General features: G+C 35.0%; 1 protein-coding gene across 1 annotated transcript in view; it reads left to right on the forward strand.

Moving 5' to 3' along the window:
• Nucleotides 1-11,765, forward strand: part of FCHO2 (FCH and mu domain containing endocytic adaptor 2) — a 106,735-nt gene extending 94,970 nt beyond the window's left edge. Inside the window, exons 21-26 of the mRNA XM_088796565.1 lie at nt 396-551; nt 913-1,045; nt 3,801-4,000; nt 4,742-4,806; nt 8,843-9,007; nt 9,286-11,765. Coding sequence (XP_088652691.1) covers nt 396-551; nt 913-1,045; nt 3,801-4,000; nt 4,742-4,806; nt 8,843-9,007; nt 9,286-9,308 — 742 coding nt within the window. The 3' untranslated portion in view covers nt 9,309-11,765. The remainder of the gene's footprint in view (nt 1-395; nt 552-912; nt 1,046-3,800; nt 4,001-4,741; nt 4,807-8,842; nt 9,008-9,285) is intronic.
• Nucleotides 11,766-18,673: the final 6,908 nt, after the last annotated feature.

Below are 18,673 nucleotides of genomic sequence, written 5' to 3' on the forward strand. Positions count from 1 at the left end.
GTGGGAGGTTTTTTGGACTGAAGAAGGAATCTAGAGTTGGAGGAGTCAGTGAGGAACAAGGAGGACATCTACCCTGCCAGCGTCAGGCCCAGTATTTTGTAGAGCCTGGAGGGGAAAGTAGCTACAACTGGGGATAGTGTTACCTTCCAGGACTGCCAGGGGATGGGTTCAGCCGACAAGTAGAGGGACGTTTTCAGTGTGCCTGCATTTGTGTTTGGAGTTTAATTCTAGGGAAAGATGATGCTAACTGAGTATGTCATTTCACGCAGGATCATTTTTTTTTTATAATGAAGATGAAAAAATTTATTCATAATTATAATATATATAAAGTCCTTTTTAAACTAAATATGCTTTAAATTTAAACTACTAAAATTTTTCAAAATCCCCAATTTCAGGTGTATTGTGAAGATCACTGGTGACATGACAATATCATTTCCAAGTGGAATTATTAAAGTTTTCACGAGCAATCCATCTCCAGCTGTGCTATGCTTCAGGGTGAAAAATATCAGCAGACTAGAGCAAATTCTTCCAAATGCACAACTTGTATTCAGGTTTGTGTACTTTTGTTTTGAAGGTGAAATTTCTTTTTAAGAAATTTTTCCTTTTGCTTTGAAGCAATAATAATTTAATTTGAAGATAGTACCAAAATTATTTCTTATGATTGAACAACTTTCTGTGTTTTGTTTTGTTTTTGGTGGTGGTGGTAATTATTGTTAAATCCCTCTCTACTATCCATCTTCTCATCTTTCAGGCAAGCTTCTGTTATGTTTTTTTCTTTATCCCCTATTTTTAGTTTTCCCTCTTCCTACCTTTTGGTTCCTTGCTACTAGTCTTTCCCAAGTCACCAAATTACTACACATAGGTAAAGGATAAAGTCAAATAAAATAACAAAAATATTTCTTATACATGCAGTGATCCATCACAGTGTGATTCTAACACAAAAGATTTTTGGATGAACATGCAAGCTGTTACTGTCTACCTCAAGAAACTATCAGAGCAAAATCCAGCTGCTTCTTATTATAATGTAGATGTATTAAAGTATCAGGTGAGTCATTGAAAAAAAATCCTAAATTAAAACATTAACAAATAACATTAAATGAGTATGTCATGGCCAAATGAGGTTCATTCCAGGAATGCAAGGATGTTGTAAAATCGGAAAATCTGTTAATAAGCCTATAGAGATTTTGACTAATTTGATCAAATTCATCATCTATTTTTGATTAAAATACTGAGTAAATAGAAATGAATGTGTCCTTAACCTGAAAAGACCAACAGCATCGTTCTTAATAATGAAACACCTAAAGCAGGCAGCCAAAGTCAGGAATGGCAAAGACAACCGTTATTTCTGTTATCATATAAGATCTTTCAGTATGTGTTAGTACAGTTAGATAGGAGAATAAAATAAGCGGCAATAAATATTAGAAAGGAGGAACCAAAATTGTTGTTACTTACTGGTGATATTATATACCTGGGAAACTCAAGAGAATCAACTGAAAATCTATTTGATACAGGAGAATTTAGTACAGTGGTCAGTTTAAAAATTAGTAGCTTTTGAAATAAACAGAAAAACGAATGGGGCAAAATATTCACAGTAAAGAAACTAACTAGGAAGAAACATAACACAGTCTCTACTGACTTGAATATAGTTAGAAAGGAATACTTGATTCATTCAAAGGAAGACTTAAAAGTTTAATGTAATCCTGATCAGAAACCCAGTAGAAGTGTTTATGTATTTGTGTTGGGAGACTTGAAAGTCATTTTCAAGTTCTTTGGAAAAATAAAGCTTAGAAGAATGAGTTAAGAAATGGTTTAAACAGTAATGTGGAGTAATGTTTTAATGGGAAAATTATTATAAGGTGACAGTATCTAAAATAGTTTGGAACTGGCACAGCAGTAGATGGCCAGATAAATGGAACAAATTAGAATATACAGAAATAGACCTAAGGATAAATGGAAAATTGTTTATTTGACAAAGTAGCACTTCAAGGCAATGTGAAAATGATGAGTTTTTCGTTAAGTGATATTGAAGTGGCAGGCTAGAGATATGGAGAAAAATTAAGCTGAATCCCTAACTCATCATCTTTAACCAAAATAAAATACACATATGTCAAAGGTTTAATGATAATAAATGAAACCATAAAGATAACTAAAATAAATCATGGGTGAATATATGTATTTATGTGCGTGTGTATGTATATGTATGTATTATTTTTATTACATTTTTAAATCTTAAAGTGTGGAAGACCTTTCTAAGTATGGTACAAAACCCAGAAGCCATACAAGAAGAAAATGAGATATTTGACACAAAAATAAATTTGTGTATGAAATATTTGATTCAAACAAACCCTTAACAGAATCATTATTTTATCTGAGGGGAAAGTATTTATAATACATAAGATAGACCAATAGGCTTACTCAAAAGAGCCCTTGTAAATTAGTAAAAAAATGTGAATAACTCAATAATAGACAGCTTACACAAAGGTGCTCCATGTCGGTAGCAGTCAGGGCAGTGAACATCAGACAACGACATACCAGTTTTAGCCCTTTAGATTGATAAAAATAAAAAAGATGGCTGTGTTAAGAGCGTTGTGACCACTTGTTAATAGGAGTACAGTTTAATAGAATCTCGTAGAAGGCAATTCTATTAGATTATTGAATAGATGTAACCTTTAATTCAACAATTCCACTTCCAGAAATCACACAGATGGGGGGAAAAAAGAAGATAAGGTACAAAGGATATTCACTACCACATTGTTTGGAAACCACCTAAATACATACACGTCCACAGAGGAAGAGATTGATTAAATGAATTATAGCCATTAAAAAGAATGAGATGGAGCCATGTTTACATATGACTAAAAAGTCTAGAAGGATATGTACCAGGATGTTAACAGTGGGGAGTAAGAATGCCAAGGGATAAATTTGCTGTTTCTTATATTTCTGTATTGTTTGAATTTTTAATAGGGTAGTTTTATTAAAATGGCTTATGTTTCTAGGAGATAAATACTTAGAGTAAAAAAGTGCTGCTGCCACTCAAGTTGGCTTAAAATTTATTCCAAATATTCATCATTCATTCAACAAACATTTATTCAGTGTTTACTAATTGCTGGGAGTAGAATGGGGAGATAGACAGTAAACATAAGAAGTAAATAATATCATGTTACAAAATAAGTAGTATGGAAAAAGGAAAATGTGTGTGTAATAAGGTATGGAAAATTGCATTTTCAATGTAAATTTAAACAGGGTCATCAGAGTAGGTCTCATTGGAAAGGAAGCATTTGAGCAAGGAACTACAGAATTAGAAGAAATCGTACTATTTACCATGGTTCATGTGATTAAAATTAGACATTTGAAGTTGGAAGTATTCCAGTTTCAGGCTTGCATAACTTCATGGTAACTCATCTGTTTTTCTGTTTTAAATCTAAATTCTTGTAATTCAGAAAGAATCTTAGAATTCTACGTAGACTATTGAGAGGTATTCAAACGTTACATGCATAAATAAGAAGCACTTGATAACATGGCTGAATTCTGGGCCCTGTACCTAAGCTGTTGACTCAGATTTTTGGCATATGGAGCCAGGGGAATGTGCATTTTAAACAAACACCATGGAAATTTTGATGTAGGTAATTCCAGCTCCAAACTTTTTGAGAGTGACTCTTAATCTTTTGAGATGAGCTCTGCCTAGAAAAAGACAGCTCCCTCATTTATTTTTGATTCTGTGAACTCCTGTATTCAAGTGTACATGTCATTAACATGACTTTTTTACTTTTCAGGCCAAATAATTGTTTTTCTTGTTAAAGGTGTCATCAAATGGTATTCAGTCCACTCCTCTAAATCTTGCAACCTATTGGAAATGTACTGCTGGCACCACAGATCTTCGAGTGGATTACAAGTACAACCCAGAAGCGATGGTGGCACCGAGTGTGCTTTCCAACATACAGGTGGTGGTCCCAGTGGATGGAGGGGTCACAAACATGCAGTCCCTGCCTCCTGCAATATGGTAAATGAGTCGATTTCTGAATTCCTATGAAATTTCTGTTTTAACTCCAACTTTGAGAGCCTAACTTCTGAAAGTTGTCATATGTTTGAAAAGTTTTAGTGTATTTTTCCATAGAAACCATGCTATAAAAATTTGTTCATTTTACTAGTCCAGCCACAGTAGCCGTAATCCAAAGTAAACAAAACTAGTTTTGCTGTCAACACGCACACTTGAATCATTGAAGACAACTTTACCCTTAGGCAAATTGTTTAGCCTATCCAAACATTTTTTTGTTGTTTTTCATTTAAAAAATAAAGATTGTAAGTATTTTATCAGGGTTAAATATAGCATCTGGCACATCTATAGGAATACTTATCCGATTGATTAGTGTTTAGTAGTATTAATTACTCCCATCTCTTACCTACCTCTCGTCCTCTCTATTGATATTAGTATAGACTCTAACCATGCAGTAATAAAAGTGTGTTCTTGAGTAATGAAGGAACTGTCACCGGTACATTGTTTTTCTTTCTCTGACCAGTGGGAAAGAGAAGGATTACGTAATTTGGTAAAATTCCATTTGTTGAGAAAGATATAGCATTATATTTATATTATATCATAAACATTTTCACTAGGTGATATTTGAAATAAATTTAGCACTCTAGTTGTTCTAGCAAAATATTTAAAATGCATTTATTTATTGAGTGCCCTCCATGTATAAGATATAATACTAGTCATTTAATCTGAAGATATTTGTGATTATAGGAATGCAGAACAGATGAAAGCCTTTTGGAAACTGTCTGGTGTTTCTGAAAAATCAGAAAATGGAGGTAAGTGTGTGCCTGCTTTTGTTTACTATGTGATGTCACTGAAAGGGATTTTTTTAAAGGCATGTTTATAGAAGGCATGTTTATAGAAAGTTTTCTCCTGGAATTTCATGCCTTCAGTTCTAGAATTGACCACTAGGTGGAAGTTCATCCCTTAAATAAGAGTGGACCAGTTCAGATTCGGAACATATTTTTTCCCCTCTAGATTGAATGTGCTTTCTCTGTAAGAAAAGTGTTTTGCTCTAACTTTATAAAAACTAAATGCTAATGTTCACATACTAACATTAAGAGAAAATACCTAATATAAAGAAGTAGTACTGTCTATTCCAGCTAGATAACTAATTGAAACTGATTTAACACACTCTTTAGTCTCCCAGAAATCATGTAGAAGCTTCCAGGCTTTAAAAAGCCCCCTTGCGAAATAAAAGCAAAAATAAATGAAGGGGACTATATCAAACTAAAAAGCTTCTGTACAGCATAAGAAACCATTATCAAAACAAAAAAGCAGCCAACTGAATGGGAGAAGATATTTGCAAACAATACCTCCAATAAGGGGCTAATGTGCAAAATATATAAAGAACTCATACAACTCAACACAAATAAACAGTCCAATTAAAAAATGGGCAGAGGATCTGAACATCTTTCCCAAGAAAATATACAAATGACCAGCAGATGTATGAAAAGATACTCAACCTCACTAGCTATAAGGGAAATGCAAATCCAAACCACAGTGAGCTCCTGTCTCACACCTGTTAGAATGGCTGTTATCAACAAGACAAGAAATAGCAAGTGTCGGAGAGGCTGTGAAGAAAAAGGAACCCTTAGATACTGCTGGTGGGAATGTAAATTGGTGCAGCCACTATGGAAAACAGTAGGAGGTTCCTCAAAAAATTAAAAATAGAGCTACCATACGACCCAGCAGTTATTCTTCTGGGTATCTACCCCCAAAATTTGAAAACATTTATTTGTAAAGATACTTGTATCCCTATGTTCATTGCAACATTTTTCATAGTAGCTAAGAAATGGAAACAATCTGTAGATGATTGGATAAAGAAGATGTGGTACATATACACAATGGACTACTACCCAGCCATAAGGATGAAATAACCGCCATTTGCAACAGCATGGAGGGATCTTGAGTATCATGCTAAGTGAAATAAGTCAGATGGGAAAAAACAAGAACTATATGATTTCACTCATATGTAGGATGTAAAACAAAGCAACAAACGAGCACACAAAACCAACTCAGACAGACAACAGTATAGTGGTTACCAGAGGGGAAGAGAGGTGTGGCTCAAATGTATGGTGATGGAAGGAGACTAGACTTTGGGTAGTGAGCACACAGTGCAGTGTACAGGTGATTTATTACAGAATTGTACACTTGAAACTCACAAACCCCCTTGCCTACTCTTACCTTCCTTAAGGGAAACTTTCCTGGTCATTGCCCCTTATTAAAACTAACCATCAGCACTGAAATGACATCTAATTTATGTATGAAAGCTTATACCATAGTGTATGAAAAAAAAACAACTAGCCAACAACCTTCAATTCTGTGATAATTTTTTTAAGAAGAAGTAATTGCCTCTTCCCACCAAGTCTGCTTCTGTGTTCTCAGTGCATAGGAAAAGGTGCTAGCTGATCGCTCCTAGTATGTCCCCTGACTCAATTTAGAATACAATTCCTGGGACAGTCAAGTGTTTAACATTAATTGCATTTTCTCTTAAAGAATTATCCTGCCCTCATTTGAATGCCTAATTAACCTCCAGTAACTTTTCTTACCAAGTAGTTTTTTCAGTTTTTCAAGTTTTGCAGAGTTTTTTCTGTTTTGAACATTTTAAGCATAATGTGATCAAAACATATAAAACATTATCAGTTTTTCTCTAGGTATTTCTGCATAAAGGACCAGAAGCATATCTGTATTGTCTGTTCATTTATACCTGCCATGCTGAATCAGACTTTTACTAGAGAACCACACATTGGGTAAAATAATCAAGCTAATCTACTGCGCCTGTTTGGTTGCTTATTTTCAGGTGGCTGACTACTGAGTTTTAACGTAGCTATATGGCTTTTGGGGGAACAAAACTGAAATTTCTAGTTGAAACTGGAAATAAGCCAGAAATCCTGCTTGAATTGAGGGTTTAAAACCAGTTAGCAAGGAAGAAAAGGATGTATTTTCCCCCCTATTTCATGAAACTATGCTGTTGTAAATACCAACAAGGGAATTTGTTTTCTCAAAAATAGGACAGATTTTCTAACCAGATTATTTTAATAGTTTCCCTCTGCTATTCAGGTATCAGGGTGTCTATGTGAGGAAATGGAAAAATGCTATAAATGTGGTTTTGATTTGGTCAGCCTTTAAAAAGAAATATCCAAATTTGAATACTATAAAATAGAAATCTGTTTCTATCCTGGCATTCTGCCCAGAGAGGGACAGGAAGTAATTCTGAAGCTTAAGGATTGCCAAGGTGGCTGCTCTTAGCCTGTGGCAAACTTTCACAGAATTGAATTGCGTGTCAATTGTAGATGTTTAAGGAGGGCTTGGACAATGGTTCAGAATTAGGCAGCAGTTCATCTCGACCAGACACAATAGTATAGAGCGGACCAGTGTTAAAATATTTTCTTCCAGATTTCTCTCTCTAATGTTCAACTTCCGTGCAAGGATTCATAGAATGTCACTCCTGTAGCAAATCTGTCCACTTTCCCAAACCAGAAACCTGGTAACCTCCGGTAGACTCCTCCTTTCTCACCTCTTGTTTCCAGCTCCTGAGTATCTTACAGGTGCATTCCTGCTTTCCTTTCCTTTCCTTTCACCTAGTTCAGATCCTCTTTTCCCCTTTTCCTGTCACCTAGAGTCCTAGACTATTTTATTGACTTTCAGTTGGTTTTCCTACCTTGCAGCTTGTGCCACTCTCCTCTTCTAAAACACTCATCTGAAATGTTTTTGTCTTATCTTTAGTTATTTTTTTTATCTCAGCATATAAAAATATTTAGAGCTTATTCCTTGCTACATTCTAGTCTCATCTTACGTCACTCTCCTCCTGTTCTCCAGCTCTTCTAGTATAGATGCCGTTCCCTGAAATGCACCACGCTTTCTCAGGTCTCCAGTCTCTATACCTGTAGTTACCTCTGCCTGAAATACACACCATCACCCCCCACCACCATTTTATGTGCTTTTGTGCCCCATGCTTTGTGAGCTCTTTTACGGCATTTATCATATTCATCATTATTATTTGGTTTAGTATTTTTCCATGCTCTTGGGTATGAAGTATGTTGAATAAATGGTTATATAGAAAAGAAAGCACCTCAGAAATATCTACTTCACATGTTAGACCAGTTAAATTTTAAAAAGAAAGGTGACTAGAAAATAGTAATGTTGCTGTAGCTCTTCCTAATCTTAGCTGTCTTCCCTTTTTGCTCTTCTCCCACCCCCATGATATGGTACAGCGGTCATTTCCTTTTGACTTTATTCCTACTCATATTCCTCCTAGGGCTTCCCTTTGACCTACTTTCACTGACTTCCTTCTCTTTTGATTCACTTTTCATGCATGTAGCTTAGGAATCTCAATAGCAAACACCTGTGATATTTGTATTACGTTAAAAGAATGGATTAAGATTATTTACTTAACGAAAATTCAGATCCACCAATAAAGTCTGATTTGGAAACAGGATGATGATTCATTTAGTGTACACATTTCATGAATTTGGCTTGGGACTGATAATGCAGAGGGTGCCAAGAAAATGTACACATTTTAAGAAAAGGAAAAAAAAAAACCTTAAAATTGTAATACTCAATACCAATAACAAAAGATGAATACAAGTCACGTTTGACTTCTGCAGTTACAAGAGGTGATTAAAGTGGTTACCATCAGCGTCCAGACACTTCTGATTACGGCGAATGACTGCTTGAGCAACTTTGACTAAAGTGTCCATTTGTGTACATTTTTTTGGCACCCCCAGTAGCTTAGCTTACTTGCTCATTTGATTTTTTTTGTTATGAAATGTGTTTCCCTATGTAAGTTCTTTATTCTTTTCCTTGTAGGTTCCGGGTCCCTCAGAGCAAAATTTGATCTTTCAGAAGGACCTAGTAAACCCACAACACTTGCAGTGCAATTCCTCAGCGAGGGAAGTACCCTCTCAGGAGTGGATATTGAACTTGTAGGCACTGGCTATAGGCTTTCCTTAGTAAAGAAGCGCTTTGCCACTGGTAAGTTGGGAGGTTTCAAGCTTTTAATGCACATGGGAAACATTTGTATTCTAATCTAAAGGCATGGAAAATTTTCTTTGATCTTTGGTACAAGGTGCCAGGTAGAGAGACACACCTGGAAAAGAGTACCTATGGTCAATATAGCTGAACAGCTGGGATCTGATTCTGATGTATTGTAAACAGCAGATGGGAACTGGGGTTCTGTACCTGTAACCACAGCAAAAGTCCTTTGACTTCATTGAAATTGTAATTGCAAAAGTCTCCTTGGTGTTTTTCAGGACGATACCTGGCGGATTGTTGATGGACCTAGGAAAGTGGTTGGCTCAAGGGAGTAGTAGAGACCTGCCATTCTGCATTATCTGTCCTTTACAAACACTATTCTAACTTGTATTATGCCTTTAAAACAGACATAGTTGAGAGCTGACTACAAATATTAAATTGCACCTTTGAAGTGAGTCATTGAAAGAAATAGCACTGAAATGATTTTCAACGCTGTAAATAATCAACTGCAATATTCAGGAAGCACATTGATTCAGATTTTCAGTAAAACGAAGTTCTCATAGGTAGAAATTTTAAATTATCTTCAGTGTCTATACTGAGAAAAGGGGTTATATTGTAATGTCAGGCATAAAATTTGAGGAGAGCAAGCACAAAATAATTTAGCTTTCCATAAATTTTTAGAGTCAGAGATAGTTTTGAAATTTCGTAAGTTTGCTATTGAATGGATATAAACATAACGTGAATTCTATGTTTTGGATAATGTTAATTTAGAACACTCAATCAAATTGAGTTATGTGCCATAAGGTAATCAGACCAGAGTCCGAGTTGTATGCAAAAAATTTATCATTTGATTCTTATAAACATATAACTGTAAATGGTGTTTTATATGATTTTTTAATCCTCAAGTGCAATGTGTTTTAAAATAAGCTTGCAAAAGACAGCAGAGAGATTTACTTCTGCAGTTAGTAACTTTATAGAAGTTGTGATTGTTTTGATGAATTAATGCTGTAGAGTTAATTTATTTTTATATGGATTGCATAATGTGTGCCTTTTAAAACAATAACAAAAACCAGAAATGTGCCTATCCAGTTTGTGTTCATTAATGTGCCTCACTTTTTCTCAGTCTGGATGTCCTATTCAGAATCTTATGGTGGTCAAACATTTTTACAGCATAATTGCAATTTTTGTAAATAACTTTGGCTGGAATTAGGAAGGGAAATCAGAATAATTAAAGGATAATTATCCTTAAGAACCCTGGCTCACTTCTTTAATGAAACACGGTAGCCACTAGAAAGAGAAATATACCTAATAGCTTATGTTTACAAGGAAAAAAATTACTTTCAGATATTCGACCTTAACCTATCAAAAGTATGTAAATCTTAAAACAAATTCTGAAAAACTATAATGGCAAATTGGAAACTTTAACTCTGAATTTAGCATTTCCCTCCACTCTGTTTATCAGTGGAAAGTACACTTTTTGTTTCACTGAATGTGTTGTGACCATGAATTTTGTAGTATTTTGTGAGGGACACATTTTAGAAAAGATTGTTTTTGGCATTAGAGAAGTCTGCCATTTGTTTTCATTTCAACGACTGGAAAAATTACCAATTCGTATGTTTCTATTCTTATTTAATTGCCACCTGCTAAAAATAGGGCAATTAGTTAAAGTGATGGATTGGGTTAAGCATTTCTTAAACTAATATTAAATAGTAAAAACTTTAACTTTATAGCAAATCCTGATTAATTGAAGGCATTAAATATTTTGGACAAAGTTTCATAATTTACAGATGGGAATTTTATTTATAAGGATAAATACCAGTGTCCTGCATTTTGCATAGAAGTGATAAATTGTGTTATATATATGATAATTTATATAAAACCACTAATTGTTCTGTTAAGCTTTACAGAAAATAAAACCTCTACTACAGAAAATAAAATCCCTACTACTGGACATTTATGTAACATCTTGCTATATACTAAATACAGCAGAAAATCTCATTAGCAATATATATATATATATATATAACACAATATGTGCTTTTTTATATATTCAGTGTTAGCCCAATTCTAAATTTAGATTTGACTACAGTAATACGTAAGACAATATGCTAAAATGTTCATCTTTACTAAATAGTGAGCAAAATTAGAAATTCTAACTCTTATATTGTGCTTTCTAAAATGCCAATTTACAGTCCCTTACTGGAATCCTAACTGTAACTGCATTGCAGTCAAACTGCTTTTGAGCAGTTAATATTTTATTATTGGAATTCAGACACTGTTATATTCAATTCACCATGTTGGTTTTTAATCAAGTATTACCTAAAAATGTACAAGTTAGTGAAATGGTTAAACTTCTGCACTTTCTTAGTTACCACAGTCTTCATAACAAGTGTCAATAAATAAATTTGTATTGGGTGCAGGTTACAATTTTGAAGCCATATGAGTTTATATATTTTTTTCATTTAAAAACCCACTAATGGTATAAAAAAAGACCAGTAGATTTTCAATGGGAAATGTATTTAGCAAGCTGGTTCTTGCTTATGTATAGTGATAAACTTTGTAGCTGTCTGTTTAACCAAGAATTTGTAAACACAGAACTCTAACATGTGAGTTTTTAAGAATTATTTACTACTTTGAGTTGTAATTAGAACAATGCAAATCTATCTTACAAAATTTTGTAAATATTTTTGATTTTTTTCATAAAATGTAAATTTTACATCAAAGTTGTACCATTAATAAACATGTAATATATAATTTACCAGTTAGTTTATGTGTCTTTGTACTCCTAGTGATAGTAATAGCCATGCCATTGATGTTCAGACAAAGCAGACTGGGTAAGGAAGGATAATTGGTTTGGAACTTTGTACACCATTTGGACAGGCATACAGATCTCTCTCTCAAATTACCAATCCTTGCCATGATTACTTCATGTCTTATACTGGCACCTGTACTTAACATTATTATACAAAACTTAAAATTTGATCATCCTTCAAACCTGTGTAAATTCTCAAACCTTCTCAGATATTTTTCAACTACTATACACCAGCCCTCACCGTTTGTCAACCTTTCAGCAAGCCAAAAATCGGCATCATTATTATACTTAATGTCACTAGAAAATGTATTGTCAAAATCCATTTCCTATTTTCAAATCTCAACACTAATCTCCGACCAAAAGACCTAATTAAGTTATATGTTTTCTTTCTTCATTAGCCCCAAGCCCACTCCTATTTAATTTCCACAAGTAACCTCTAATACAACCATAATACCAATAAGCAGTGATTAACCAGTTACTAGCACAATCAAGGTACAGAGCTTTGTAACACAGCTACTCCTACACCCTCACTAAAAAAGCCAGAATCTCCAGTGTCGTAAATTGCTCAATCTCCTAATCTATTAAATGTAAATACAATCTCCACCTCATCATCCTTCAAAATACATGAAACTACCATAGCCTCCATCTACAACCTCGAGAAAAATATTCCTAAGAAGTTACATTAGAAACTCAAAACTCAGGATATTCCCCAGTAGCCATAACTATTATATAACCAAAAACTACCAGCATTCCCCCCAAATGAATTTCAAAACAAACCTAAAAAAGACCCACCAAAATGTATTATACCACAAACAATTCCACTTATAGTCAACCCTAAACCACCATAAATAAATGAAGGTCTTGAAGAAAAACCTGTAAAACTTAACTATAAGCAGTAGTTAAAATAAATACAATATGTGTCATCATTCTCACATGGAATTTAACCATGACTAGTGACGTGAAAAGTCATCATATTTCAACTATAAGAATATTAATGACCAACATCTGTAAATCCCGCCCACTAATTAAAGTTAATAACTTATTCATTGATTTCCCAGCCTCATTAAATATTTCATCATGGTGAAATTTTGACTCCTTTTTAGGAATCTGCTTGATTTTACAAACATCTATACATCAGATAGAATAACCACCTTCTCCTCTGTAACCCACATCTGCTGAGATGTGAACTACAAATGAATTATTCAATACCTACACATACCAACAGAGCATCCATATTCTTTATTTGCTTATTCATTCTTGTAGGACAAGGCCTTACTATGGATTTTATACCTTCCTAGAAACATGAAACATTGGAATCATCTTATTCACAGTAATAGCTACAGCATTTATAGGCTACTTTCTACGATGAGGTCTTCTGAGGAGCAAGTTACCACAAATCTCCCAGCCTGTCTCTACATTGGCACTGGTCTAGTTGAATGAACCTGAGGCGGATTCTCAGTTGTCAAAGCTACACTTACCTGATTCTCCCCCTTCCACTTCATCCTCCTATTTGTTATTTCAGCCTTAGTAATTATTCACCTACTGTTTCTTAATGAAAAGGATCAAACAATGTTTCAAGAATTTCACCTGACAAAATTCCATTTCACTCCTATTATACAATCAAACATATTCTAGGACATTTATTTGTAATTCTAGTCCTAGCCATACTAGTCTTATTGTCACCCAGTCTTCTAGGAGATCAACAATTGTATATCAGTTAATCCTCTTAATACTCGACCACACGTTAAACCAGAATGATATTTCCTGTTTGCCTATGCAATCTTATAATCCATCCCAATTAGGTGACGATTAGCTCTAATCTTCTCTATTCTAACTTTAGCAATTAATACTTCTTACATCAAAACAACAAAGCATAAATATTCCGACCTCTCAGCCAGTGCATATTCTAGTAGCAGACCTACTAATGTTAACAGGAATTGGAGGGCGACCACTTGAACACCCATTTATCATTATTCATCAACTAGCATCAGTCTTATATTTTCTTCTCATTCTTGTACTTGTTCGACTCACAAGCTTAATTGAAAATAATCTAAAATGAAGAATCTTTGTAGTATGTTTAATACTCTGGTCTTGTAGACCAGAGAAGGTGAAAAACCTCCCTAGGTCATTAAGGGAGAAGCCCCAATGTCACCATCAGTACCCAAAGCTGAAATTCTACTTAAACTGTTCCCTGAAAGTTGCACATGAACAGTGAAACATTATTGTCACCAGCCATTTCAGTCAAATCAAATCGTAGACTATTCCATTAAAATCAAATCGTAGACTATTCCATTGCTATGTACGTCATGCATTCAATAACCTACCCCATTACAATGTATTAGTACCTACATGCTTGCTGTACATGACATATACTATGTATAACTGTATGTTTGCCCCACGCATATAAGCAAGCACATCAAACTGACTATTCCATAATACATGGAATATTTATTGTACATACAATTCTCTTCCACATGGCTATTCATAAACCAATAGGTAATAATTGCTATCACATAGGACATAATATTGATGGCATATACCCCATTAAGTCAAATCAGCTCTAATCACCATGTTTATCACAACAATTTTCCTTAAGCACCAAACTTCGAGAAACCAGCAACCCATCTACAAATGTGTCTTCTTTCTCACTCCAGGCCTATAATGTGGGGGTTTCTAGAACAACTACATTTGGCATCTGGGTCTGACTTCAGAACCATCTCACCTAAAATCCCCACTCTCGTCTTAAATAAGACATCTTGATGGACTAATGACTAATCACCCCATGCTTACACATACGGTAGCTGAGTTGTCATATTTGTCACTTACGTAATTTGGTGGGGGGATGCCGTGACTCAGCTATAGCCATCTGAGACCTTAACACAGTCAAGCAATTTGTAGTTGAGCTTATAGGGAACAATGTTTACCAACATCAACCGAAAGGTGTTATTTAGTCAATGCTTACAGGACATAAGAAAATTTTACACAGCAGCCCCCGCTTATCCACAGGGGATATGTTCCAAGACTCCCAGTGGATCCCTGAAACTGCAGACAGTACCAAACCCTATAAATACTGTATTTTTTCCTGAACATACATACCTATGATAAAGTTTAATTTATAAATTAGGCACAATAAGAGGTTAACAAGAATAATAAAAGAGAAAAATTATAACAATATACTGTAATGAAAGTTATGTGAATGTCTTTGGGGACATTACTAAATAAAACCCTGACCACAAGCACTGCAATACTATGACTGTGATAATTGAGACGGCTTCTACGTGATTATCAGGGGAGTAGTTTATACAACGTGGATCTGCTGGACAAAGGGATGATTCATGTCCTGGGTGGGAGGGAGTGGGACAGTGCAAGGTTTCATCACACTATTCAGAATGGCACGCAATTTAAAACCTATAATTTGTTTCTGGAATTTTCCATCTAATATTTTCAGATTGCAGTTGACCACAGGTAACTGAACCTTTGGAAAGGAAAATTGCGGATAGGGGGGACTACTGTACACATACACATATGTTTATCAAATAAAAATTAACTTAGCAAACTTCCCTTACCCCCTGTAAACTTTATATATATATAAAATATATATTTTATATATATATATATATATATATATATATATATATATATATTTATTAATAATCTTGACAAACCCCCAAACAAGACTAAAATATAACTACATAAAAGCCTACTTCCCCCATTCTGTAATAAATATCTTCAGTCACAAATTAAGACATTTTACAAGATGCTTAACTAAATAAAAATTTTGAACACCAAAATTCTAACTTCTACATCTATGGCTAGAAAAACTTACCAGTAACTTAAATGTCTTCCACTAACACTAGCGTGCTACTTAAATTCACAAAACTTCAATGGACAGGGATCCCCTAGGTCTAATTTGTTAACGTAGCTTCATTCATAAAGATACTGAGAATGCCTAGATGAGTGTACTAATTCCATAAACATGCAGGTTTGGTCACGGCCTTTCTATTAATTGTTACCAAAATTACACATGCAAATATCTGCACCCAGTGAGAATGGCGTCCAGATCAGTGACTAAAGGAGCCGGTGTCAAGCACTAACAGGCAGCTCTCAACGCCTTGCACCACATCCCACAATACTAACATTCTCTATTGTGTTATTGTTAGGAGGCCTCTCACCTAAATGACTGACTATTCAAGAAAAAACAAAAATGGAGCGACGTCACCAGGATTTAGCAGGATAAAAATGAAGTCATGAACTAAAGTTTGACTAAACTTAGCTAGGGGTTGGTATATTTTATGCCCACAACCACAGTCAAACGATTAACCCAAATAAGTAACATTTTTTGGCATAAAGTATATTAAAAACAGTTTCATAATAAAGTTTTAATTAGGCTGTAAAAAGCTACAGCTAAAATTGAAAAACTATGAAAGTGACTTTATTATTATTCTTGCTTACCCAATAGCTAAGTCTCAGACTGGGATTAGATACTCCCCTAGGCTCAGCCTTAAACCCAAATTATTATAACAAAATTGTTCACCAGAGAACTACCAGCAAGAGCCTGAAAATCACAGGATTTGGTGGTGCATTACATCCCTCTAGAGGAGCCTGTTCTATAATCGAGAAAGCCCGATAAACCTCACCAGCCCTTGCTAATACAGCCTATCTACCGCCATCTTCAGCAAAGCCTAACAAAGGAAGCCTAGGAAGCACACTCATCAATATAAAAACCTTAGATCAGTGTGTAGGGCATGGGATGGAAGGAAACGACTACATTTTCTACTTTAAGAACATTAAATTTTATATGACAGTATTTATGAAATTAAAAACTAAAGAATTTAGTAGTAAATTAGAAACAGAGAGCTTAATTGAATTAGAGGCACAACCCTTTAGCTACTGAATACAACCTTCCTAAGAGAGTATTAATAATACCATAGTTGACCTAAAAGCGGCCGCCAGTTAAGGAAGCATTCAAGCTCAACATTATACTCATCTTTAATTCTAATAATAAAAGATGACTCCTAATAGACTGGATCAGTCTATTAATTAATAGAAGCAATACTGTTAATATGAGTAATGAGGATTATTTCTCCTCACTTAAGCTTTTTTTTTTCTTTTTTTTAATTGGGGAATATTGGCGAACAGTGTGCTTCCCCAGCGCCCATCAGCTCCTAGTCATTGTCCTTCAGTCTGGTTGTGGAGGGAGCAGCTCAGCTCCAAGTCCACTTGCTGTTTTCAATCTTTGGTTGCAGGGAATTGAACCGGCAACCTTGTTGAGAGCTCCTGCTCTAACCAGCTGAGCCATCTGGCCGCCCCTCTGTCAGCTCAGCTGCAGCTCATTTCAGTCTAGTTGTGGAGGGCACAGCTCACTGGCCGATATGGGAATCCAACCAGCAACCCTGTTGTTCAGAGCTTGTGCTCTAACCAACTGAGCCATCCGGCCGCCCCGTCCTCACATAAACTTTTATCAGAACAGATAATCACTGACAGTTAACCATAAAATAAATTTAATAATTGTTTTTTAAATCACTTGTTAACCCAACACAGGTATACACTTAAGATTAAATAAGTAAAAGGAACTCAGCAAACACAAACTCAGCCTATTTACTAAAAGCAACACCTCTAGTATTACAGGCACTGCCTGCCTGGTGACAATTGTTTAGTGGCTATGGTATCCTGGCTGTGCAAAGGTAGCATATCATTTGTTGTCCAAATAAGAACTTGTATGAAGGGCCACATGCAGGTTTTACTATCTCTTAATTTTAATCAGTGAAGTTGACTTTCCTGTGAAGAGGTGGGAATGACAATAAGACTCTGGAGCTTTAATTAATTAGTCAAAAAACAAAACAAAAAAACAAATTAACAAAATCAAGAGATAACAAAACTTGAAATGAACTAACAATTTTGGTTGGGGTGACCTCAGGTGATTTAACCTCTCAGTGATTAAAAGTTAGACCAACTAGTCAAATTGTTTCAGCACTTATTGACCCACAAAACTTGGTCAACGTAACAAGTTACCCTAGGGATAACAGGGCAATCCTATCCTGGAGTTCATCTGGACAATAGGGCGGTGTAACTGCTGTTAATGGTTCATTTGTCCGATCATTAAAGTCCTACATGATATGAGTTCAGACCACAGTAATCCAGGTTGCTATTTCTGCCTATTTCCTATTTCTCCCCAGTGTGAAAGTACAAGCGAAATAAGGCCTACCTTACAAAAGCACATGCAAATTAATACATATAATCTTAATCTAATTAATTTACACCAACCTTTGTGCCAGGTTTGTTAGGGTGTCAGTGTCTAGTAATAGCATAAACCTTAAACCCTTATAATCAGAGGTTCAGCTCCACTCCTTAACAATGTTTATAAATTAACCTTCTTTTATTAATTATTCCCATTTTACTTGCCATAGCATTCTTTACACTAATCAAACAAAAACGACGAGGTACATATTCAACTCCATAAAGGGACAAGCATTGTTGGGCCTCATGGCTGGCTCCAGCCTATTGCCAATTCCATCAAGCTATTCACTAAAGAACCATTACAACCATTAACATCATCAGTATCCATATTTATTATTGCACCAATCCTAGCCCTCACTTTGGCCCTAACAATGAGTTACCCATACCGTATCCACTGATCAGCAGAAATACAGGCTTATTATTAAATTAGCCGTGTCAAGGCTAGCTATATAGTCTATTCTTTGGTCAGGTTAAGCCTTAAATTCAAAATATGCATTAATTGGGGCCCTACAAGCCATAGTGCAATTTCATATGAAGTAACACTAGCAATCATTCTATTATCAGTTCTATCAATAAATGGATCATTTATACTCTCAACGTTAATCACCACTCAAGAA

This window comes from Rhinolophus sinicus, chromosome 3 (assembly GCF_057876585.1).
Source record: "Rhinolophus sinicus isolate RSI-liver-muscle chromosome 3, RSI-T2T, whole genome shotgun sequence".
NCBI classification, from domain to species: Eukaryota; Metazoa; Chordata; class Mammalia; order Chiroptera; family Rhinolophidae; genus Rhinolophus; species Rhinolophus sinicus.